This window comes from Pipistrellus kuhlii, unplaced genomic scaffold, assembly GCF_014108245.1.
Source record: "Pipistrellus kuhlii isolate mPipKuh1 unplaced genomic scaffold, mPipKuh1.p scaffold_m20_p_3, whole genome shotgun sequence".
Taxonomy (NCBI): Eukaryota; Metazoa; Chordata; class Mammalia; order Chiroptera; family Vespertilionidae; genus Pipistrellus; species Pipistrellus kuhlii.
The window spans coordinates 4,595,070-4,620,682 of NW_023425529.1; the positions used below are offsets into that span (position 1 = coordinate 4,595,070).

The 25,613-nt window shown below is 43.0% G+C and overlaps 1 protein-coding gene across 7 annotated transcripts in view; it reads right to left on the reverse strand.

Moving 5' to 3' along the window:
* Positions 1–861: 861 nt before the first annotated feature.
* The window catches only part of HMGXB4 (HMG-box containing 4), a 29,304-nt gene continuing 4,552 nt past the window's right edge, over positions 862–25,613 (reverse strand). The window contains exons 2-11 of one of the 7 annotated variants that reach the window (XM_036458803.2): positions 25,380–25,477; positions 24,603–24,751; positions 24,278–24,356; positions 22,205–23,160; positions 10,169–10,250; positions 8,723–8,787; positions 7,434–7,539; positions 6,571–6,740; positions 3,444–3,566; positions 862–2,957 (exon numbers count right to left, since the gene is read on the reverse strand). In XM_036458803.2, coding sequence (XP_036314696.1) covers positions 2,913–2,957; positions 3,444–3,566; positions 6,571–6,740; positions 7,434–7,539; positions 8,723–8,787; positions 10,169–10,250; positions 22,205–23,160; positions 24,278–24,356; positions 24,603–24,751; positions 25,380–25,410 — 1,806 coding nt within the window. In that variant the 5' untranslated portion in view covers positions 25,411–25,477 and the 3' untranslated portion in view covers positions 862–2,912. Of the gene's footprint in view, positions 2,958–3,443; positions 3,567–6,570; positions 6,741–7,433; positions 7,540–8,722; positions 8,788–10,168; positions 10,251–22,204; positions 23,161–24,055; positions 24,171–24,277; positions 24,445–24,602; positions 24,752–25,379; positions 25,496–25,613 lie in introns of those variants that run through there. The other 6 variants (XM_036458807.2, XM_036458809.2, XM_036458808.2 and 3 more) reach the window with 6 other exon arrangements.

The following is a 25,613-nucleotide window of genomic DNA, read 5'->3' on the forward strand; positions in this document are numbered from 1 at the left end:
TTAAAAAAGGATTCTGATGAATTACATACACAATTTACTTCTGAAAGTGGCTTTGGGTAGAAGAGAGCTTAGGCTTTGGGGTTGGCTATACCAGCATGCTTATTCTGGCTCTGCCATTTAATAGGCATATAATCTTAGGAAAAGCACTTTTCTGCAAATGTCTCCTTACTTGTAAAGAGGAATAATACTCATGAGGCTTGTGGGAGGATAAAATGAGATATGAAAATTACTCCATAAGAAGTTAGACTTTTAACAACAGTATTTCATCATTTATGGCTATTAACACCTTGTGTTTGCATTGAAATTTTTACACCCTGAAAAGCCAAATCTCTGTATACTAAATGTTCAAAATATTTCCAACCATTCATGTCAGTTTGGCTGGCTTCTGGCTTAGAGACAGGAAAGTGACATTAACATTGTTTTACAAATGGGACTTTGGATATCTATAAAGATTAAGTGACTGATGCAGTATCACTAAGTCAAGACAGTACTGAAACAGCATGAAATATATTGGAACATATGATTCATATGTGAACTTTACACAAGACTGGTATTTTCTTGAGTTATGTGTACACATTAATGTACGTGCAATTTTATTGGTCAATGAACCAGAGCTATACTTCTCAGTCACTGGGTTTGTAGTTTGTAAAAGAGAAAATATGAGACCCCACAATGTAAAAGTTAACAGAAACAGAGCAAGATGATAGGAAAATGACTAAGATCAGAAACTTGACCTCTATTCCAGATAGATTTAAAAAAAAAGAAGAATTATGGTAGGAGATAGTGTGAAAAACAGGTTTTCTACTTTCAGAGCAACTTTGGTTGGCAGCATGGAAAAGATAGCTGAGACTGGACTATAAATATTAAAAATGTGGTTTTTAATAATATAAGTACAAAATTTTATTTCTTTATACAATTGTAATGGAATTTGGATCAAACCACTAGGATTTATTTTAAAAACAAAAATAAAACAATGATATAAAAATTGCAAGAAGGTCTGAATCCAAAATTTTTCCTCTAATAGTACCAAATACCACAAGGTACAGGTTATTATACAAATGTGTACAAATTTTAAATACAAATACAATAGGATTGGATTTGAAAGGAAAAGAAACAGAAAGCAGGTCATCAGGTTTGCATGAATGTATACAAATGACCATGGCAGGACTGACTTCTTTCGGGACTAAGCCATGTCTTCAAGGCCCCTCCTTGATACCTGTGTCAAACAGGAAACTTCCGTGGGTACAGATGAGGCATGGTACAGGTTCTAACACACGAAATCGAAACGAGATTTCTGTTCCTGATTTTGGTTCCCAAACATTCCCCTTTCCTTCCGTCTCCCCAGTTAAATCTCAAAACCAACCGCTCTGAGCTGAGAAAGGCATTCAGCAGCCAGAACACCATTAAGAAAGCCCCGCAACCACTCTGGGGACAAGGGGAGGCATTCGATGGGGTGCGGACTGGCTGCACTGTCCCCAAACTTCCACTTGGATGCTGTGGAGCTTCGTGGAGCCTGGAAAGCAAGTTCCCTCCGAGCTGCCGTTTGGCAGGGAGGCTCACACGTTTAAAAACAACCCTGAAGCGCTCAGCTGTCTTCTTTGGATTGAGGAAGTAAAAGTCTGGTTCTTTGGAAATAAGGGCAGCTGGGAATGAAAACATTCCTTTTTATTTCACTTTCTTCACATTATTGAATTATAAAGAACTAGAATCCTGACATATTGATTCCTTTTTGAGGCACAATGCCTTCAAATGCAGATGATTTGGAGTTTTCAAAGGAAGGAGGGAAGAAGAAAGAACAATCTGTATCTTCCACATGCTGTTGCTGGTGGAGGTTGTGTTATTAAATTATATATACAGAAATTTACAGGATAAATTAAAATCTAAGATTTTAAAGAGTTAAATACACATAATTAAAATACATTCACACGCGCACATAAATAAACCTACATGAGAATCAACTACTTTTTTTTTTTTGCAATTCACTTATGTGTGGAATGCAGAACACTGTGGATCTGCCAACCAGGGGAGCCAATAAGATGAACCCAAGAATCCCACTAGGCCAAGTTCATCTTCAACAGCCACCACGCAGTTACACAGAACCTGGGAGGACCTGGTGGCTAAGCGAATGCTGCCAGATGGAAGATACCAGCTCTTCGTTCTGCAGACCAAACAAAGATTCCGGGTCGCCTCACAATATATGCAGTTCAACTGGTGGCATTGACAGCGTTACCCTCTTCAAGGCGTTGTATGTTGCCAGGGCTCACAGAACTCCTTGGCCCCCACCGAGGCTGCCAATGATTACAATAAGCTGAGACACGGACACCTGTATCGCAGGAACTGGAATGAACCCCTCCTAGGTTCACCTAAGCCATCGCAATTACTCTCAGATGGGAACGATTTTATCAGCTCCCACCTAAGACACTTCAAGTTGAAAGGCTTTAGCACTTTCGGTCACCTGGCATCTTCCCATAATCTTTCCTCTTACATTTCAGACTGTAAGACAGGTAAGGCAAATGGTCAGTGATGGGTCTGGAGGTACAACTGAGCTTGGGAAAAAAATCACATTTTAGCTGTCCATAATGAGATGCACTTGGCACCCAGAACAAGCCCCAGCCCTCAAGTAACATTGATTTTTAAGGCAGATTTATCCACCACAGGAGAAAAAAGAATCCCAAGCCCATTTTCATGACAAGGTTTCCTCTTGGCTAAGCCTTTGCCATTTCATAAAATTATTAAAAGCGAAATAGTTACAATCCTATGTATATACTGTACATTATATATATATATTTATGTGTATGTATATAAAAATTTAAAACCTACACCCAGTGGCCAGTGAAGAGATCTGGAACGGTCATATGTACACAAACCAGCAGTGGGGTAGGACAAGGTTTCTGTCCCAGGGTTCTCTGCTGTCACAGTCCAGGCATGATATAAGCGATGTTGTCTAGTGTGTTCGCCTGCAAAACAAGGGGGAAAGACTCAACTGCAGAGTTCTGAGCCTTGGCTCCCTGACACGTGTTTCTTTGTGCGGGGGACCCAGGTGAGAAAGAAAACCCGAGTTTGAGAAAACGGGGAGAATGAAGGTGGCATCCAGTGTCTGTTATGCTAGGCTTTCTTCTGGCTACTCCACTGATACCAGCACAAAAGAGGCAGAAGACTCCTGTACTTCTTACTGTGGAACAAACAGGAGATACAGCAGTTGCAGTACCTCAAGGGCTAGAATCTTCCCTCCACAGGACTGTTTTAGGGGACGGCATGTTTGGTGTCACTGAGAGCAAGGCATGCGTTCAGCGAGTTACACAGTATCACGTCCCCACACGTGGCGGGAGCCTCTGCGCTCGATGCCGTAGCAGCTTGTGCCTGATAGAGCTCTTTAAGATGGGGCCTCTCTGGCTCCCAAGGGTTCTGGCTATGAAACTCCAAGGAAGACAAGAGGAACTCACCAAGACCTGTTTGGGACAGCCATTCAGTTCAGGTAGTTGTGTGGTCAGACACGCCAGGGGACCGAGCGCACAGATGATGGAATCCAGAAGCACTGACAAACTGCCAGACACAGCCACCATGCCCTGGAGGGGAGAGCACGAGAGGGGCGTCGGTTGTGATGGGAAGCCCACTCCTGACGCTCCCTCCTTGTATGGTTCCCTCCCTCCCTCCCTTTCTCCTTTAAATATATTTTATTTCAGAGAAAAAGGGAGAGGGAAAGAGAAAGATACATCAATGGTGACAGAGAATCATTGATTGGCTGCTCCCTGAACACCCCCCACTGGGGATTGAGCCAGCAACCCAGGCATATGCCCTTGACTGGAATTGAACCCAGGAGCCTTCAGTCCACAGGCCAACGTTCTATCCACTGAGCCAAACCAGCTAGGGCCATTTCCTCACTTTTTTTTCTTTTTCTTTTATTTTAATATATTTTATTGATTTTTTACAGAGAGGAAGGGAGAGATAGAGAGTTAGAAACATTGATGAGAGAGAAACATCGATCAGCTGCCTCCTGCACACCCCCTACTGGGGATGTGCCCACAACCAAGGTACATGCCCTTGACCCGAATCGAACCTGGGACCTTTCAGTTCGCAGGCCGACACTCTATCCACTGAGCCAAACTGGTTTCGATTTCCTCACTTTCTTTAAGTCTTAGGCAGTTCTAGGAAACTAAGCAGAAGTATCTGCTTCGGTAACTGTAATTGTTTAGAAAGAAAACTTTTATAATACAATCCCAGGTTTCTTTGCTATATTCCTTACTCATCTTACCCTGTATCCAACCTTGGGGTAGTCTTGAATAGTAGGGGGGGGGGGGGGGCGTGGTAAGAGCCTATATTTAGGAATAGTAACAAATGCCGTCTACTCTGGAGAGCTACTGGGAAGATTTGCGGAGATCAGGCATGCAAAAGTATTTTTCTTATGAAGGCCACAAATACAGCTCAAATGCAACAACTATGAGACTTCTACAGCCCTACACATTAGCATGTAATATAAACATGCACACACTTCTCCAATATGTGGCTTTTGATAGCTGATAATATCACTTTTCTATGTTGATTTGTTGACTCAAAAAGAAGAAAATGTAGTCCTTTAACGTCTTGTCCATATCTCTGTGATTCAGAGATAAGAAATAAGACTGCTTGCTGCAAATACCCTTGCCCAGTTGATGCATAATCCGCTTCAACTATGTGTGCTGTGAGGCTGCATCTCCTTGGAGGCTGCAGAGCAGAGTCCTGCCCAGAATGAGCTCGGCCAGGCCTGCTGGGCCCAGAGCTGGCTAGTCCACCCACTGTTTCTGTACGGGGCAAGCTGCTTCCTAGGCTGTAGCTATGAAGTAGACCATGGGAGGCAATGCAGGATGGGTGAAGAGCATGGACCAAATTCAAGCTCTGCTTCAGCACCTAACCTCCAAGTCTGTGTTTTATTTATTTCCTTCTGCCTCAGGAAGCTGCCGAGTGAATTAAATGAATCGCTATGAAGCACTCTGAACCAAAGCTGGTTGAGTAACTATTCAAAGAAAATTAGAAATATTATTCCATTACTTTGCCTTACAGTTAATTATAGATAATATTTTATATAACTTCAATGGACTCTCCTAATGGAGAGCAACTCGAGGTCAGGAACCATGTCCTATTCCTTTTTATAGTCTCCCAATAACTACTGGTGTTGCCCATACAGTAAGCTCTTAAAAAACCCTTCCTGGCCCAGCTACAGCGGCTCAGTGGTTGAGGGCAGACTTATGAACCAGGAGGTTACAGTTCCATTCCTGGTTGGGGCACATGTCCAAGTTCTGGGCTTGATCCTCCAGTAGGCGGCCTGAATGAGGCAGCCCATCAATGATTCTCTCTCATCACTGATGTTTCTCTCTCTCTCTCTCCCTCTCCCTTCCTCTATAAAATCAATAAAAACATATTAAAAAACACACACATGCCCTAGCTGGTTTGGCTTAATGGACAGAGCGTTGGCCTATGGACTGAAGGGTCCAGGTTAGATTCTGGCCAAGGGCGCATGCCTGGGTTGCGGGCTCGATCCCCAGTAGGGGATGTGCAGGAGGCAGCCATTGGTGATTCTCTCTCATCATTAATGTTTCTATCTCTCTCTCCCTCTCTCAAATCAATAAAATATAAAAACAAAACAAAACACACATACACAACCCGCCCCCCAAACCACAGGTGGACCCCAAAATACAAAAGAGCTAAAAGACCTGGTTAAAGTAGGAGTGGGGTCTTATTTCTGTGGGAAACCCTGAGGTTAGAAACCGATGTGCTCAGTTTTCCTGTTTGGAATGTCTCTCTCCAACATCTCCACGGGATGAACTGCTGCTACCTAGCCTTTCAGCTCCCCTTCAGAGCCTCTCACTCCCCCCACTCTCTATTCTCCATCACTACTCTGCGTCAGCAGGCCCAGAACAACGGAATGAGGACAGGTTAGAAGTGAGGCAAGCTGGGCCCGGTCACAAATCATTGTGTAAGCTGGTACTAGTCACTGCACTAGTCACTAGTCACTAGGCTTCAGGCATTCAATCTTAAATGAGCAAATTCTATAAAGACATGTTCCTTAAAGTGTAAGATGTAATTTCAGGTGGCATATAGGTGAGCATTAATTACTGTGATATCCAGTGCAGAGTAATGAAGAGCTTGAGAACTCAATTTCCTATATGCTACCTACTCTCAAAAAAGTAGAGGAACTCTTAGTCCTCCATACAACCTAATCCGTCTGTTAAAGACCTTGCTGGAAATGTGCAGGAAAACTCAAACTGTCTTAGAACTACAAGTGACATATTCCTACTGCATTTAAAAAATAATAAGTCACAGGGTTATATGTCAATTGTATCTTAATAAAGCTGGGGGGAAAATACAGGGTACTCGAATTTCTTTTTGTGCCACTGCTTCGATAGGATGGCATTAGTGTACACTTTAATTCCAAATCTCCAGATGTTTCTATGACTGTAAGTCTTCTTTATCACTGCATCTAAACACCTGGCATAACACAGCATACAGTAGCTGCTCAATGCATATATGTGGGATGAATGGGTGGACTCAAATTCTATCCGCCCCTGGAGTCATGCTGCGGACAGCTATGCTCACCTCCGTTTCCTGCAGGCGGTGTCCGATGAGGCTGAGGGACTCTCCCAGCAGCTGTAGATGCGCAGCGACATCAATGGGCTCCGTCTCAGGGGCTTTGGCCGGGGAGGCTGGTAACAGCATGGTGGTGGGCGGGGACTTCTTTTGGGGTGACAGCACTCCTGCCGAGGAAGCTGAGGACAGAGACGAAATAGAGACCAAGCTTCCTATGGCCTTGAACACCACACAAATGCCCTTCCTGATTTCCCGTTTGGGAGATATGCCAGGAATTAGCACAGCTATGGACTGTGGGCCAAATCTGCCACATGACCTGTTTTTGTAAGAATTTTTACATTTTTTTATTTTTATTTTAAATTTAAAAAAATATATATATATATTTTATTGATTTTTTTATAGAGAGGAAGGGAGAGAGATAGAGAGTTAGAAATGTCGATGAGAGAGAAACATCAATCAGCTGCTTCCTGCACAACCCCCACTGGGGAGGTGCCTACAACCAAGGTACATGCCCTTGACTGGAATCGAACCCGGGACCCTTCAGTCCACAGGCTGACGCTCTATCCACTGAGCCAAACCGGTTTTGGCTAATTTTTACATTTTTAAACGGTTGTAGATAAAACAAAGAATATGTCACACAAAAAGCACTTGGGACTGCAAGGCTTCAAGTATTTACTCTCTTGCCCTTTACGAAAGAAGTTTGCCGACTTCTGATTTATATTTTCTAAATGCCTTTTCAACATATGTTTAGTAATAATACCTGGGCATCAAGGTCTGCTTCTAAAGTAGGCTGCTCTCCCAATTTCTCAGCTAGGCAGCAGAATTTACAGTGCTCCGGGGAAAAGCAAGCAGGAGAGGGATGTGGCCACTACCTTTTACTTTCACGGAGCCTTCTGAGCTGGATGCTTTTCTTTTCACAGTTGTAGCTTCTGCTTTGTTTTGTTTGTGCTGCAGATACTGAGCTTTTTGCTTCCAAATCTGCAATCAGATCCGGCAAAATAAAATCAAACAAAAAGTAAAAATAAAATGGAAAGCAGTCATGGAAAAGTAGAATACAGAAACGAGACGGGACAGTGCAGAGGGCTGATGCTAACTCTCAAGCAGAGGGCCACTGAGCAGGCACAGACACCGAATGCTGTCCGAACTCAGAGCACTGCAAACATTCCTCAAGGCTGACGGTCAGCTCTCAGCACTGATTTTAGACCTCTAAGACCGCAATGTAAAATCATAGAGTAAACATCTGGCTCAGTATTATGTCCATGTGGTTAAAATATTTCTTCTAACTTGCTAGTTGGCAATACCAACAGTAGGCTAACGTTGAAATGAAAAATAGAAACTAAAGATAAACTACTTGGGTCAGAAATATTTAGGTTGTTTTACCCAGATGAGCTATACCTTAAAGCACATGTGTCAAACACAAGGCCCGCGGGCCAAATCCGTCCCGCCAGGCCTTGCAATGTGGCCCGCACCATGCTGTCATCACTGTACTCCGCTGCGTTTCCATCACAATGACAGTTTATGACTGTTCAGTAAACCATTCGGCCCGCGATTTAGGCTGGATTTTAGATTTTGGCCCCTTCTCTGATTGAGTTCGACACCCCTACCTTAAAGCAAGATGGCAATTCTAATTCCTAAACCACCTTTGTATCAGCCTACTGGAAAGTGACTAAGACTCACACATGACTAGTTATCACAGTCTCATTAGCTTCTTCGCAGTATGGGACATTACCTGGTAGTGGGTGAGAATAGTCTGGAACCTGGCTCCCTAGTAGACATAGTCCCAGGGCTTTATTATTTGCAGTGACTATTAAGTGAATGCCTTTCCTCACTTCTCAGACCTTGGGCTGACTAGTAGTTAAGGGATTTTTTTCTTAAAACACTTTAAGCATGCCCAAAATAGGTCATCTTTTGGCTCAAATGTAAGACTGTTGTTAAAAAAAAAAATTAGAAAAGTTTAGAAAAAACAGCCTCTGTGCAGCTAAATTTTACCCAGAGTAAACTGGCACCAATCAGTGTCATTGCCCTCTGGTAAACCATTTTCCACTGACCTGTCATTGTTTCACTATTTCAGTGTTTTTTGACTGGGTGGTCTATGGGAGAATCATACATTTTAGAAGGCATAAAGCAATTAAAAAATATGTTTATAAGAAAATGTACTTACCAGCTTATCCTTTTCTGGCAATTGCTTCCACACCTCAGCCAGTTTTTTACTAAGTTCCCCAAAATCTGGCATAAAATAGTAAAAAAACTCAATAAAATAAAGGTTTAACTATCAACAAAACAGAAGGTTGACGAGAGCAAAAACTGAGAAAAGTGTTTGAAAATCACTTTATATAAATAGCAGAATATTCTTAAACCAACCCAAACCAAACCCTACCAGTTTTCGGTTTTTGTTTTTTTAAAAAAATATATTTTTCTTGACTTCAGAGAGGGAGAGAGAGAAATATCAGTGATGAGAATCATTGATCGGCTGCCTCCCACATGCCCCTGTAGGCATGTGCCCTTGACCAGAATTAAACCAGGGGACCCTTCAGTCTGCAGGCCGTTGCTCTACCCACTAAACCAAACCAGCTAGGACCCACCAGTTTTCTTGATTCTTTTCTATAGAGAAGGGACCTCTTTGGGGATCATGAGATAGATTCAAATCCTCTCACATCTCCTCTCTAGGGACTGTTCCCAAAACATCTTTCTGGTGTCTTTTAATTTGATCCCACAACTCAGGGCTTATTAACTTAGGTTAAAGAAAATATGTGCTGTAGAGTTTAAGAAAAAATGTTAGATTTTTACTGAATTTCCGAGAACTCGGTACCCAAGAATTTCCCTGTGGCCGCTCAGAAGCATCCTCCAGAGGCGTGTGCTGCTCTTGCACATGCAAGGCAAGGTCAGGCTTTGCACATTGCATTCTTTTCTGCAGGGTCCTTCAGACGTGCCTCTCAACACCGTGATGAGAAATTCGGGAAACTATTTACATCTCAGGCAAATGAGATTTATGGAGGTTAAGTGCCTTGTCCAAGGTCTGTGGTGCAGTGTTTTTCTCACCTCACTAACTTCTAACACACAGACAAATGTGAACAATGTAAGTCATCTCATTACTGCACACCCGGGGCAGTTTAAGTTCAACTGTAGAATCTTGGAAATAAGCAGCTGCATATTTATATACTGAGCTTCATAATATTTAATTTTACTGTTTTCCATTTTATGAACTTAAGAGAAATAAATAAAAAGCTTATCACTGCCCTAACCGGTTTGGCTCAGTGCACAGAGCGTCGGCCTGCGGACTGAAAGGTCCCAGGTTTGATTCCAGTCAAGGGCATGTACCTTGGTTGCAGGCACATCCCCAGTGGGAGGTGTGCAGGAGGCAGCTGATCGATGTTTCTAACTCTCTATCCCTCTCCCTTCCTCTCTATAGAAAATCAATAAAATAATTTTTATCACTTTTATGGTTGGGGTAAACATAAGACAAAATCTAGAGTGACTTGCAGATCTGCTGGGAAAAAATGAGACCTGGCTTCCTTTAATACTAGGGGAGAAGCTCCTTCCTGACTGAATTAGCTGCACTGCTTGCAGGCGCATGTGGGAAGGGGAAGGAAGATGAGAAGTGTCTTACCTATGCCGGGGTGATCAGCCACGATGGTCACGCGGTACTCCTTACAGAACACCTGGTAGGCCGACATGTTCTTCTTTTTTGGCTGGAGCCACATGGGAGCAGAACAGGGTTGATCAGAACACAAGTTGAGCAACTCTGAATCTCACACCCTTTTCCATCCAGGAAAGCGTTCTACTAACAGCTTTCCCAAAGAGGACCATTAACTTAAGCCTTGCTTCTTATTACCCGGAGATGACTGTCAGTATTGCTTAGGAGGTAAAAGCACTTGCTAATGCTTTTCTAGATGTTTCAGACCGCGGCAGCTGCACAGTAATTACCTGTAAAGCCCCCAGCCTTCCTGTGTACAATCTCACGTTATGTTTCATTCAGAACCGAGCGCTGAGAAAATTCTTTACCTCTCCTGGGATGTCGCTTTTCTCATCTTTGAAATAACCACCACATAATTTCCCTTTAAACTGTGAAAGCCAAGAGCCAAATCTATGTTCTTTTGTTCCTCTACATTTGATTTCTAATCTTATAATTTTCCTGATCCTGCTTTTACTGTCACTTGTAGTCTACCATTATTTCACTGTTCACATTCTTGTGGTTCAGGTGAGGTAAGTAAATAAGAGAATTCTTTTCTTTTTGAATATATATTTTATTAATTTGTTACAGAGAGGATTAGAGTTAGAAACATCAATGAGAGAGAAACATCTATCAGCTGCCTCCTGCACACCTCCCACTGGGGATGTGCCCACAACCAAGGTACATGCCCTTGACCAGAATCGAACCTGGGACCCTTCAGTTCACAGGCCTAGGCTCTATCCATTGAGCCAAACTGGTTGAGGCATCAATAGAATTCTTTGTTGGTCAATGTAGGATGAACCTCTTTCATTCCAACTACTTTCTACTACTTGAAGTATGTTTGCTCTTCACTGTATTATGACAATTCCAAGAGCAAAGCATGGTTTTTGAGAAATAGCTAATTTGATGAGGGATATTTAAAATAAAAGGTGAGCCCTAACTGGTTTGGCTCAGTGGGTAGAGCACTGGCCTGCGGACTGAAAGGTCCCAGGTTCGATTCCGGTCAAGGGCATGTACCTTGGTTGCGGGCACATCCCCAGTAGGAGATGTGCAAGAGGCAGCTGATCAATGTTTCTCTCCCATCAATGTTTCTAACTCTTTATCCCTCTCCCTTCCTCTCTGTAAAAAATCAATAAAATATACTAAAAAATAAAATAAAATTAAAGATAATGTACCACTATGCATTCCATTTTACAACTATCCACAGACCGAGTGGGAAAAAAGTTGTTTTCCTACCTAAAAAGTTTCATTAGGTAGCACCTGTCTAAACCTTTCATTTGAGAACAAGAAAAGGGAAACTCAGAAAGTAGTGATTTGCTTATAGTTATGACAACTGAAGTGACAACACCAGAATGAGTACCACATAGGTAGCCTGGGCTATGCATTATGGGCCAATGAAAGAAAGTTGTCTCCTTACGGAGTAGTTACTATTTAAAAAGAAAAGACTATCCTTTATAATCTTTATCTAATAAACTGAGAGTGTTTAGCATGCTTTCCTTTAAAACTCCGTCTGTAAGCATCGAGGTATGTGGATCAGTCCTCCATCTGCTCCCAACACAGTCCTTCCTGGTCCTGCAGTTATTACGACGAACGTTTGGTGCTTTAAAAGTTACTGGGAACTTTTGTTTCCCTTAAGTGTCAGATTTTATGACAAAAACAAACCAACAAACAACAGGGTCCCGTTTTTTGACTTTAGAGTTGCGTATTGTTTTAACCTGAGTGCACACTTTATTCACCTTAGTTCTTAATGCTGTTTCATAAAATAATTATCCTCAAAGGCCAAAGACTGGCAGAGACTGATGACAATAAAAAGCTTATGTGATGGCTATGACTTTAATTCCAAAAGGAATTCTAATTTTCAATGGGTGACAAATGGGAGGGATTGGAGGATAGGTGAAAAATGGGAAGGGACTAAGAAGCACAAATTGCTAGTTATAAAAAGTCACGGGATATAAAATACATACAGCATGGAGTGAATCATACTGTAGTAACTACGTAAGGAGTCAGGTGGGTCCTGGACTTATCCAGGGGATCATTTCATAAGTTAAATAAACATCTAATCAAATATAAACTAATATAATTAATAGAATACTGTATGTCAAGTAACTGAAAAATTTAAAAATAATGAACAAAAGCAATTCTGAAACCATTCTGAGAAACAGAAGCTTTCCTGATAGCTCCCGAAGTGCTTTAAATGAGACAGCACTTCTTTGGATATGAAAATTGTGGCATGTTTGTTACAAATTCAGCTTCAAAAGTTTTAAACTGCCAAACCGGTTTGGCTCAGTAGACAGAGCGTCGGCCTGCGGACTGAAGGGTCCCAGGATCGATTCCAGCCAAGGGCATGTACTTTGGTTGCAGCCACATCCCCTGTGGGGGATGTGCAGGAGGCGGCTGGTCGGTGGTTGTCTCTCATAGATGTTTCTAGCTCTCTATCCCTCTCCCTTCCTCTCTGTAAAAACTCAATAAAATATATATATATTAAAAAGTTTTAAACTAATAATTTTAAATAGCTTAGCCATAGGCCTGCCAATTACTGGAGTACATGATGAAAGAATCTGTGGAAGTCTATACTTAGACACATCTTTCTCAACCGTAGAATCAATCTCACTATTAAATATTGACAATAGAAAGAATATGTGCTTGAGAGAGTTCATAGCTCATTTGGTCATATTATTAAACAAGCATGGAGTTTTAGCAATATTTTCTCAAACATGATATAATACTGTAGAAGTTTTCATGCTCCCTATTCCCCCAGGCCATCTAAAGCTAGAACATAAAATTAAAACTTGACAAAATTAAACACAACTCCTGGCCAATATATTAGCTCCAGATCCACTTATAAAGAAAGGGTTCCTCTTCTAAAGGACTTTATTCAGTTATGTAGAAAATAAACTAGCATTCATTGGGTACCTGCACTGGGTGGGGTGAGTACTTAAGAAGATGAGCTCACATTCTAAGGCAGGTAAAGCAGCACAAAACAGGAGAAAACACATTAGAGCTTAAAGGCCCACCATCTGTCCCTTATACTAATTATTTGACCCTGAATAAAACATAGAAGTGGAGAGCTCTTCTAATAGTGCCAGGGACGGGTAAGGATGGCCTACAGCCAAGACGGTGAGGTTGGAGGAGAGCAAACACATTGGAAAGAGGGAGAAGTGACAGGGTTGAGCAGAGATAGTGTGGCAAAATGGAGAGAGCGGGGCTTTGGAGGCCAGCAGATCCAAGTTAGCATCCTGATCATACTCTTCGCTAGTTACACACATTATTCACTTCCCCGAGCTTTAGTTCCCTATGAGTCAAACTTGGAAAATGCCATTTTTATGCAAAGGTGGGAATTAATTGGACAGTGTCTGGCACTTCAGGAGATACTCAGTAATATTATTTATGTGGTAGGCAGGAATCCAAGATGGCTCCCACGATTTCCGCCTCCTGGCTGACAAGGCCTATCTAATGCCCTCCCCTGGAGTGTGGGCAGGACGGTGACTGAGAAGGGATACTGACTCCCACGTTTCTTGTAAGTGGGATGGCAGGTGGGGTGAAGGTCCCAGTGAGTGACTCTGAGTCAACCATTACGACTATCCAGTGTGGGCCTGACCTCATTAGGTGAGCCCATGAGGGAAACAAGATACAACAGCAGACACTCCTGCTGGCCTTGGACCTGAAGAAAACAGGTGCCATGAGTTCCACATCGGCAACAGACTGGACGCTGCCACCAGCCTGAGGAGCTGCCAACACCTGGCAGGGCCCTCGCCTCAGGTGAGAACCTGGACGGGTCCCGGGCTCAGCCTGCGAGAGCCTGAGCCGAGCCCAGCGGGCCCAGCTGACTTCTGGGAGATAACAGAGAAATGCTGTGGTAATTGGTTATGCTACAACAGAAATCTACTGAGCTCCTTTCTATTCTCTGCCTTTTTCTAAATAGAACTTGTGGCATTCTGTGTGTGTAAAAGCCAATACAAGCTTTTACACACACAGAAAACAGCAGCACGGTCTTTACTTAAAACTTTTCATTTAAATTGTAAAGGTCCCATTTCACTCTTCTGTTGGTGCAGCCAGCCCTGTGTAAAGAGGTTAGAATGCTGGGTGCAGCTTCTCCTTCATTAATTTTATAGCAGCTTCACATCCCCAAATGCTCTAAGTGTTCTAATAAGACCCAAAGGAGCAGCACTACACGCACCGCACACCAAGCTTACCCAAGTTCTATATTTAGCTGAGAGAGAGGGAGAGAGAGAGAGAGAGAGAGAGAGAGAGAGAGAGAGAGAGAGAGAGAGAGAGAGAGAGGGGGGAGAGAGAGGGAGAGAGAGAGAGAGAAAAGAGAGAACATAAACGTGTGAGGACTGGACTGATTAGTCTGGGTTTTCCTCTCTAAGAACCTATTCCTTGGCCTGTGCGAGGGGATAAACCTGCTTTCCCCAGACAGTTCCTGTGTGACTCTCTCAGGGTGTGCAACTCACTACCAACCAAGTGTAGCTAACATTAAAAATAATAAAAGGCCGAAACCGGTTTGGCTCAGTGGTAGAGCGTCAGTCTGTAGACTGAAGGGTCCCGGGTTCGATTCCGGTCAAGGGCATGTACCTTGGTTGCGGGCACATCCCCGGTAGGGGGCGTGCAGGAGGCAGCTGGTCGATGTTTCTCTCTCATCGATGTTTCTAGCTCTCTATCTCTCTCCCTTCCTCTCTGTAAAAAATCAATAAAACATATTTAAAAATAATAAAAGGATGGCTCCTGCCAATGACTTCACTGGTGCGGAAGACAGGAAATCTAGCTGCACTGGGCTGGCATTCTGTTGGACTCAGGACCTGCTGGCCTTCATTGTGGAGTCTTCCTAGGACATTTTCAAGGGAAACTGACTAACAGCTTTCACCTTATGTGCTGACCTTCGAATCTAATCACTGCACAAGATGCAACTTCAGTCTGTGCACTGAAGTTCCAAATTAAAATGATTGGTTAAACTTTTTCCAGGGCACAGACATTTTTATAAATTAGTAGTTAGAAACACACAATGGATGCTCTCTACACAAACAAAACATTCCCACGTAATTCTAAAGGCAAGGCCAGTTATTTCTAGTCTAAACTTTCTCTCAAGCAAGTATTGCGCCGAAACTGGTTTAGCTCAATGGATAGAGCGTCGGCTTGGGGACTGAAGGGACCCGGGTTCGATTCCAGTCAAAGGCATGTACTTTGGTTGTGGGCATATCCTCAGTAGGGGATGTGCAAGAGGCAGCTGATCAATGACTCTCTCTCATCGATGTTTCTAACTCTCTCTCTCTCCCCCTTCCTCTCTGTACAAAATCAATAAAATATATATTTTTTTTAAAAAAGCAAGTATTGCAAGTGATCCACAGTGGACCTGGAATAACATGGACTGCCCTTTAATAAAATGTTAATATTTTGAAAATTTGGATACATTAGTACTAATTGTAGCAAATGACTTGTAACAAGTCCACTTACTGTGACTCACAATGTTGTAATTTTACAGCCAGAATATCCTTTTAAATGTTTGAAGACATTTGTCACAGTATCAAGATCTTTCAAAGAGCAACTTCTTAATGCTCTTTATAAAACAGTCCTGCTTAATTAACTCTTTGGGGTCTTAGATTCTGAGAATATGATAAAAACTACTCTTCAAAACTTCTCATGACTAGTTTAAAAAAGGCTTTTAAAGGATAAACTTTCTGAGGGTTAAGTCAAAACATAACTTAGAAATCTTAAAAATAGGACTTGGTTTTCTTCTGCTAATGACAGGGTCCGATCTCTTCATTAATAGAATAGTGCAGGAGATACCTGTGGAAATTAAGCCTTTTAACAACCCTACTAGATGGTGCCATCACCACTGCCATTTTAAACACGGAGGGGAAACAGAGATTCACAGTCACATATCTATGGAGTGGCAGGGCCAGCATCTGAATTTAGTCTGGCTTTGGAGCCCGTACTCATAACCATGACAACTACTGATGCTCTTGCGAATGAACTGGACTGAGATCCCTAAGTCTGATCTAGCTAAAGGACGGAGTGCCAAGTAAGGCTTTCACACCAATGCTTTTATTTTGACCATTTTGAATGTAAATCTTTCTAAAATATACTCTGTACTTCTGCCTCTCATAATACTGCACTTACTACAATTTAAACACTTTCTGTATAGTGGAAAGAGAATGGAACCTGCCATCAGGAAAACCTGGGTTCCCATTCCTACTCTGCCACTAAATAGATGTGTGTCCTGGGGCAGGTGATTTCACTTTATTGGGCTTACTTCTGTGAAATGGAGATAATATGGACACTTCATTGGGTTCTTGTAAAAATTCATTGATATGCCTTAGATTAAAAAACTTAGTGTAGTGCTGAGAACACTCTAGAGTAAAACCTCTACAAATATAGCTATTACTATCGTAATTTACTAATTCTTCCTCAGCTCCACCCTCTTCCCTAATTCATTTTTGGCCTCAAGATTCGGCTCAGATGACAGCTCCCCAGAAAACCTTCTCTGACACCTCCAGCTCTCCTCACGCTCCCCAGCAACTCTCTGCTGAGGTCCATCACACCCAACACTTCCAAGGCTGACACTACCCCACTCATCTTTGTCCACTGCACCTGGCAAGTGCCCGAGTATTAAGTAAGAAAGACTCGGTGGTGTGCTTGAAAGGCCAGTGTGCACTCATTTGTATTACCTCATCCAATCTTCACAACACCTAAGGCGTTGGTGGTATAGTGGTGAGCATAGCTGCCTTCCAATCTTCACAACACCTTGCAGGTGCAGAAGCTGAGTCCCAGAGCGCTATTCCACAAAGAACAGGCTCAGAGAGGCCACGTGATTCATCTCTGGGCAATGTTACTCCTCACAACACTCCTAAAGGGCTCCCAGAAGCTGCAGAAACTCGCTTTTTAACATCTGCCTTTGCTCCTTAGAGACCCTGTTGTGGTTCTTAACTGTTTCCAAATAGGTGCGATAGTGCAGAGGTTGCTTCTTAAAAGCTGGGTGTTATATTAAAAAACAAAGCAAAACAAAACCAAAACCATAAAAGCATAGTTTCCTTGTTTAGTCTAATGTGATTAGTGGCTGAAAAGGTTGTTAAAAGATGCTTTCATTTTATGCTTTTGAAGAATTTAGGCTACTGTTTACTGAGCCGCGCCTTGTGCTAAGTGTGTTCCGTGTATCACCTAGTTTAGTCTCAGTAACCTCATTGGAAGTGAGGAAGCAATCTCAAGTGGACAAGGCCAAAGTAGCAGAACAAGAATCTAAGTCTGCTGAATGTGAGTCCAAGCTTTCATTGTATTTCCTTATACTCCGCTTCTTCAATTTAACATCTTTACCTACGTCTTAGTAGGACTAATATCAGACAGCAGCACAATATATTGGTTTCCTCTCACCTACAACCAACCTTTTAGCTTTGTCAAAATGTATTATGGCCCTGGGTAGCCATCTCTTAAAGTTTTAAAAAGGCATGTGGCAGAATGGAAAGAGTACAGGATTGCGGTTAAAGAAACCCATGTTAAAATTCTGACTCCACGCCTTTTCAGCTTTCTCCTCAGCCAAATGGTACCTACCAGCCAAGACTGCTATGCATGTATTGTAAAATACCTAGGAAAGCCTGGCACACAGCAGGCACTCAGGGATGGTAGTTACTAGCTTTCACCACTCACTGCTGCTGGTCAGCTTCAGTCTTACCAACAGAGAATGTATACAGTGCCATCACAAGTCTAATTATAGCTCAGAATTTAGCTTAGCAGATTGGCAACAATGCCTGGGTGTGCCAGGCAGCAGGCCACCTGGCTAGCCTTAGTTTGCTTAGAGAAAATGTGGACATTCTGGAAATGCATTTAACTAAAGGGCACGTCTCTGAAGTGGCAATGTTATTGTGAGTGGCAGTGGGTAGGCTTTGTGATTTAATAAAACTTTGAAATGTTATGATGTCCTGTTCCTCCTGTATACACACAAAAGCTTCCACTCTAGTGGATGATCTGTAAGGGGAGTCATTAATAATGACTTATATAATCTTGCAGAGAATAACCATGCTCACATTTGCAGTGAGCTCTTTTATTCACTAGTTACAATCAGTGAACCATGTTTTATGGTTTCACCAACCACTTGTATCTCCTGCATAAATGGAAAACGTACAAATGAGCAGACAGATACACCAAAGGAAGTCATATATTAAAGAGTAATCCTGGATAAGTAACACAAGGAATGCTCAAGGCTGCCCAGTGAGTTTAGCTGAGTATGTTAGTAAATAGTGAACATATAACCACTTTTCTGTACTTAATAAAAGAAATACATTCAGGAAAGTAAGATCATGCTTTTTTACTTTCTGGCTATTAGCTTTGTAGAAAAGTCATGTTTGGGGGGAATGTTTCTTGTTTTGACACCAAAAACGTATACCTTCTTAATCTTAAAATTTGATTGTTTTAGAATTTGTCTTACTTGGTATATACAAAATGTTTCCTTTAATTAAAAACTGTCGTGCTACCAAAATAAATAAATAAATAAATAAAAATTAAAAAAAATTACCATGTGATTTCTCTACTCCTTAGAAAGCAAGATTCAACAACAAAGATACAAACAAGCAAGCACCCACATCCCAAATAGAACTAAACACTGAAAATGTTACCTGTCACCAGGGAGATAGTCCAATTTCCCTTCTTTCTATCAGTCAAAATTCTCCAGTGAGAGCTCCACTCCAGCAGTCTTCGCTTCTCACTATTCCTGAACTCCGCCCAGCTGGCTCCCATTCTTCCCCACGACACGTAACAATGTGTCCGCTCTACATGGGACCATCTCCTCCGAGACTGCCTGTCTCCTCACTGCCACCACACTGACCCCTATCTGGTTTTCCTCCAACACAACTGCTCCCTCTTCCTTCGCCAGTGCTCTCAGGTGAGAGTTCAACAAGATTCTGCTCTGGGCTCTATGCCCTCCCATCCACTCACATATTTCATTTACTGCACAGGAGCATCCAACTTCTAACCCTAGTTTCAATCGTTCTACTGAATTCTAGGTCTCGAGTTTCCATTGCTCTCTGGAAATTCTAGTGAGATGATTATAACACGGAAATGTCCACTTTGTTGGTTCATGGTGCCTATGTGAGTTTTCACATGATACTTGCTTTTGCTCAAAGCAATTACAGAAAACCCAGCTTTGAAAAGATGTGGCTTTATTCAAAGAAATGTACAGAAGATACCGAAGCTGTGAATTACTTTGAGATAGTAATTCACAAGGTTTCTGACAGATGTCAAGTACTGCTGTTTCTTAGAAAATTTAATATATTTAAAATGCCTAATGGTGCCCCTTTGAGTTTGCGGTGGCACCTTGCCATACTGAAGCCCTAAACTCATCCCCATGCATTATCTCACTCAATCTTTAGGGGTCCTGCTAGAGCCTACTGCCACCCCCAGCTTACAGATGCTGAAGCTGTGCAGCTCGTACAACATCGCAGAGCTTGTCAGTGGCAGAGCCAGGATTTGAACCCAAGTGGTTTGGCTCCAGAGCTCAATATCTTAGCCACTTAGATATGCTGAATCTCTTGATGTGTGGATCTTAACTGTCAACCTAACTTATCTTCTCCCAAACCAGCCAGTCTTCTTGCTTCCTATTTTCATAACAGTCCTGGTCACAGACTCTAAGGGAGAAAGGGGACAGAGACCTTCAGCATTTCTACAGTTGGCTCTCCAGTCTCTGCTCGCTGTAGATAGAGGGAACAGGATTCCTGAAACATTGCGTTCTACAGTGGTTCTCAACATTCCTAATGCTGCGACCCTTTAATACAGTTCCTCATGTTGTGGTGACTCCCAACCATAAAATTATTCTCATTGCTACTTCATAACTGTAATTTTGCAGTTACACAGGTTGAGAACCGCTAGCAGGGTTCTAAGACCATCAGAAAACACAGATATTTACATTACGATTCATTAACAGTAGCAAAATTATAGTTATGAAGTGGCCACAAAAATAATTTTATGGTTGGGGGTCACCACAACAAGAGGAGCTGTATTAAAGGGTCTTGGCATTAGAAAGGTTGTAGGTAGTTCTTTTTTTATACTGAAATAAAACCCAGGAAAGGGTATTTGTTTAAAGCTTCAGAGAAGTTTAAAAAGCACGCTATGTGTCCCATAAGTATTTGTTGGATAAATTATTAAAGTATGACTGCTTCAGGTTTGGACAGTCACAATCAAATACTGACTCATAATAAGACTTTTATCCTAACTATAATTCTTTTTCACTAGCAACTGCTAGCCACACGGGGGAAATTACAAGTAACTCCCTACGACTGAGGAGATTATAATTTTACTTTCCAAGGTACTCAGGTTCAAAACCTTAAGGGGCATCTTTACGCTCATTTGTATTTCTGGCTTCCCAGATCCAGGGGCCAGACCAAGCCAGTTTTCCCTTCGGTCGCTCCTGAACCTGACTCCCATTTTATTTCTAGCAGCTTTGACAACTGACTTTGGACCAGAATAAGCTTCTGGATTGTCTGTCTCAAGTCTCTCTTCAGTCTAAACCACCTGGTACAGCTCTATCATTTTATTCTGAAATGATCATTTAGAGCAGCGGTCGCCAACCGGTGGTCCGCAGACCACTGGTGGTCTGTGAGGTTGGAAAAGTTGGTGACCGCTGATTTAGATCTAAACTCTGCGCATAACCCCAAAGTGCCCACTGCCAAATCCTCTATTTTGGAATTTAAAACTCTACCATTTGCTCCCAACCTGCGTTTTTCAATACATGTTTTCAACAACATATTCACTCATTTGACATATCACAAAATGCTTACCAAGGATATAAGGCATTGAAGGCACTATTAAGGTGACTAAGACAGCCCCTGCGGAGTTAAAACACCTGTAAGAAGCTAATAATCTTTAACCGGGGAAATGGAACCTGCACAAAGATGGCAGTAGGTGCAATAAGGGAGAGACAGCAAGGTGTTGTGAGAGTTCAGAAGTTAATTCTGATCCTGGCTGGGTTTGTCAGTTGGTTAGAGCGCCCCAATATGCTAAAGTTGTGGGTTCAATCTCCAGTCAGGGCACATACAAGCAACTAATGAATGGATAAATAAGTGGAACAACAAATAGATAGTATGTCTCTGTCTCTCTCTCTCTCAAATCAATCAAGAAGTTAATTTTGATCGGAGGGTCTGAAGTCTTAGCAGATGGCATTTGTTTAAGTCTTGAAGGGCATGCACAGCTTCAACATGTGAGAAGGGAAGGAGGGCTCGGAAGAAAATGAGCAGAGGAACAGAGGTAAGAATGTGCGGGAAACAAGTTCAGTTCTCACACAGGGCATGGTAGCACATAGTTTTGAGTTTGGGTTGAGTGGCAGGAAATGGGGAATAGAGAGAGTGATAAAGGAGAAGATGCAGGTTTGGGGGGTGAGACTATCCAAGCCATTCAGGTAGATAGATTTATCCGGCAGCTAGAAACACAGGACTGGAATTCAGTAGTTCTGCAATGCTACTTCCTAAACATCTCTGCCTCCATGAGTTCCCTTCCACTGACATCCTTCTTCTTCAAGCTTTCTCTGACCACCCTACCTATGCTTGACTCAATGGGACAATTACTCCATCAAGAAAAACCATGAATAATTAAGATTGCTGTTTTATCAGACAGACTCAGCCATTGGTAATATTTTATACTTTGTATCATTCCAAGAGATTTACCTTGCTCCATTCCCAGTGGTTCACCTCGGCGGCTTATTTCCACATCTATCTACTATTATCAAGGACAAACCTGCTTCTCTCTCTCTCTCTCTCTCAATCCTCACCTGAGGATATGTTTGTTTTTAAATGATTTGAGAGAGAGAGAGAGAGAGAGAGAAACAGAAAGAAACATCAATGTGAGAGAGAACCATGGATCAGTTAGTTGCCTCCTGTACACGCCCCGAACCCGGTATCGAACCAGTGACCCTTCCATGCATGGGATGATGCTCCAACCAGATGGAGCCAGGGCCCTGCTTCATCTAACCCCACCACACCGTAGAAAATGTTTTACCTTTTCTCCTCTTTCTCTCTCTCTATCCTTTTCCTCTTTTTTCTTTTTTTTCTCACTGTGCCCATCAGTATGGAGGCCAGGAAGCGGCGGGGGAGGGGCAGTGGCTGCAGGGTAGGGGACGCTGGGAGGAGGGCCAGGAGTCATGGTGACCTCTCCCACCACTGGGGCAGAAAGTCCTGAACTTCTCTTGGACTTGGAATGGCGTTTCTCCTTATGCTTCTCCTTGTCCTTCTTCTTTTTGCTTTTCTTTGACTTCTTTTTCTTCTTGATTTCCCGGTAGGAATCATCTATCACCAACTCACCGGCCTCTAGCTCCCCTCCAGAGGTTGAGTCTGATTCTACTAGGGCAGGCTCAAGCCCTGAAAATTCCAGATTAGCACTGTGGGATTCTGGGAACTGGGAGGCATCAGACCCACAGCCTTCAGGGCCAGAAGAGGAATGTGGGTCTGAGGATGACTTGTGCTTCTTCCGGGCTGTTTTCAGGAAGCTCTGTAACTCGTGTCCTAGGAGTAAAGCACCTTGCTCATCCCGAGCTGACTTCTTGGAGGGCTTTTTCACAGCCCCTTGCTGAGAGGGGCACTGAAGAGACTCCTCATCCACTGAGCTGCTCCCCTTCTCCTTTGGTGAGAGAATGAGCTTCATCTTTAAGCCGTCAGGCTCCCGGAGGGTCAGTGTCTCGGTATTCACATAGAGCGGTTTCATTTTTTTGGATTTGTGGGAACCCCCATCCTCCAGGGACAGTTCCCCACTGTTCCCACTTATTTTCTTCCTGTGGTGGTCCTTTCTGCTCTCCGAGTGGCCAGAAGAACTAGAGGACTTTTCCCCTGACTTCTTGGAGGACTTGGAGCCTGCGGTCAGCGGGGAAGTGATAGCTTTCAGCAGGTCCATAGCTGTATCGGCAGCTTGCGGGCTGGACCTTTTCTTTTTCTTCTGTGACGATTCCAAAGACGAAATATCTAGAAATAACCAAGAGAAGTAGTGTCCACGTGACAAAGCAATTTCCAACAAGTTTCCCCTCCACTCCCCCGCCCCAAACACCCAACTAACACGAGGAAGAAGCCAACAGGAGTGATTTAAGGGGAGGTCCTTCAACAGATTCCTAACATTCAGAGAGGATGCCCATGTGCTTCTTGGCCTGGTAGACTCTGCCTCTGTCCCTGGAGACAGTTCTCGCCACTACAGCTGTTTCTCTTCACTGAGTCTTCACCAGCAACCACAGAGAGCACACCCAGAACAGACTGTAGCTGTGGGATTCTGAGGACAGGTGACCCTTGAACAACATGATGTGAACTGCAGGGGTCCACTTATATGTGGATTTTTAAAGAATAAATACTATAAATGTATTTTCTCTTGCTTATGATTTCCTTAATAACATTGTCTTTTCCCTTGCTTACTTAATTGTAAAGTATGTAATACATATAACATACAAAATATGTGCTGACTGTGTATGTTATTGGTAAGGCTTCTGGTCAATAATAGGCTATTATTAGATGAATTTTCGGGAAGTTAAGAGTTATATGTGGATTTTCAACTGTGTGGGAGTCAGTGCCCCAAACCCCCACGTTGTTCAAGGGTCAACTAGAGTTACCATTACTATTTAGAGTTACCATTACAGGCAGAGCATTGTTTGTTTCTGTGTTTAGGACAAACCCATTCTAGTTAAGAGTTAGTCTTGTCAGCTATGTGCATAATACAGCTAAGAAAAGGTGGTCTGTGAGCAGATGTTCCCTGGATTGAGAATTAACCCGCAGGTGCAGGCCAGAGGGCCCAGGACTACTCATGGCAAAAGGGATGCTAGATAACATTGGGCACGAGATAAGTGGGTGATTGGGGAGAGAAGGAACCTGGTACCTGGTGTATCACAAATGAAGACTGTTCTTCTATGCTGAATCCTCCAAAATACCAGCCCTCCACCTCTCTCCTCCTTCACACTGGTTTATCGGCACTCAGAACAAGAACCACTGTCCTGTTAAATAGGCCACTGAGTCAGCAACATCTGGATCCCTTTCCCCTACCCCGACTCCAAGAACCAGAGATGTGTCTGTCCCACCGGTCGCCCTTTCCCGTCCTCACCTCCATAGCAGTAATCATCAGAGGAGTGCTTCCTCTTCTTCTTGTGCGTGTCCGTCCCCAAGAAGTAAAAGTCACTGTCCTGGAATCAGAGAGGAAGAAGTGGCCAATGAATAGGATGATGAGGCAAAAGTAGCTTGGAAGCAATCTTGTTTTTCGATCATTTCTGACTTTGGAAAACAAAGTAAAATAAATTTTAAAAAAATAGATATTAAAATGTTGGGTTTTCTTTTAAAAAGCTTTTCAAAAGAAATTCTTTCCCCAACTATTAGGAAATACCATATGTGATAAGTTTAAAACTTTCCTAATTCAAATGTTTAGAATTTACCTTTAACTTCTTCTTGGAAGAATTCCTGACCTGAGCAGCGATTTCTTCCTCTTCCCTTAAAAAATCTTTGTAAGAACGTTTCTTCTCTCGTTGACTTCTGCCAGCTGCTAGTCCTATGTCCTCAAAGCTGTGATCACCATCAAAGCAATCTGAGAAGCACCGGTTTGAGAAGGAAAGGAAATGAGAAAGTCAAGTAAGTAACAGGCAAATCACATCTGTAATGCAACTGTCCCTCCGTTTCCAAAATAAAAAGACGTTTCAGTAAGTCCCCTGGGACACTACGTTCAAGGAGACAAGAATGTTTCTTGAAGACCTGGCTGCAAAGACAAGAATCAAACCTGAAGAAGCAATACGTCTATGCTATGCACAGGCCCACTGTGCGTTCTCAGACATGGTTCTCAGCTGTGACTTGGCAGGTGGACACCACTTGCAGAGATACGGCTGGAATGAACAAGAATTCGAGTGCTGTGCTGCTCTGTGGGAGTCCAATGTGTGGTTCCTACCCCCAGACTCCTGCGCATGGAGCTGGCAAGGACCACGAGTGCTGCAGGGGATCGCCCCAATACGCTACGTTTCAGACTCTTGTGTTGGAACACAAGGATGTTCATTCCATGGGCCCAGGCTGGGGTCTGGGGATGACGTGGAGGCTTAACAGTGCTCTGGATCATCACTTGGGAGTCCAGGCTGGGATGGCCAATCCTGGTCTCTAGGTCCATGGGCTGCAAGGATTGAAGAGGACACACCCTTTGGAATGCTTCTCAGATTAAGGGGTCATACCTTCTTTCTTCACGGCGTCATCATAAGCCATGGCGTTCCTGCAGGGCCTTTGAGAAGTGTCACCGAGTCCAGGCTCCTTCCCGCCTACAGGACCAGGCCTGAGAAACAAAGAAGGAAAACCTTCCTGTAACGCGAAATCACTGTGGAGATTCAACCTTCCAGCTGGAAATGCGTGGCGATCCAAGGGCAGGCTGGGAGGGCAGCAAGAAACGAAGGAGCATTTTGTCACTTCCT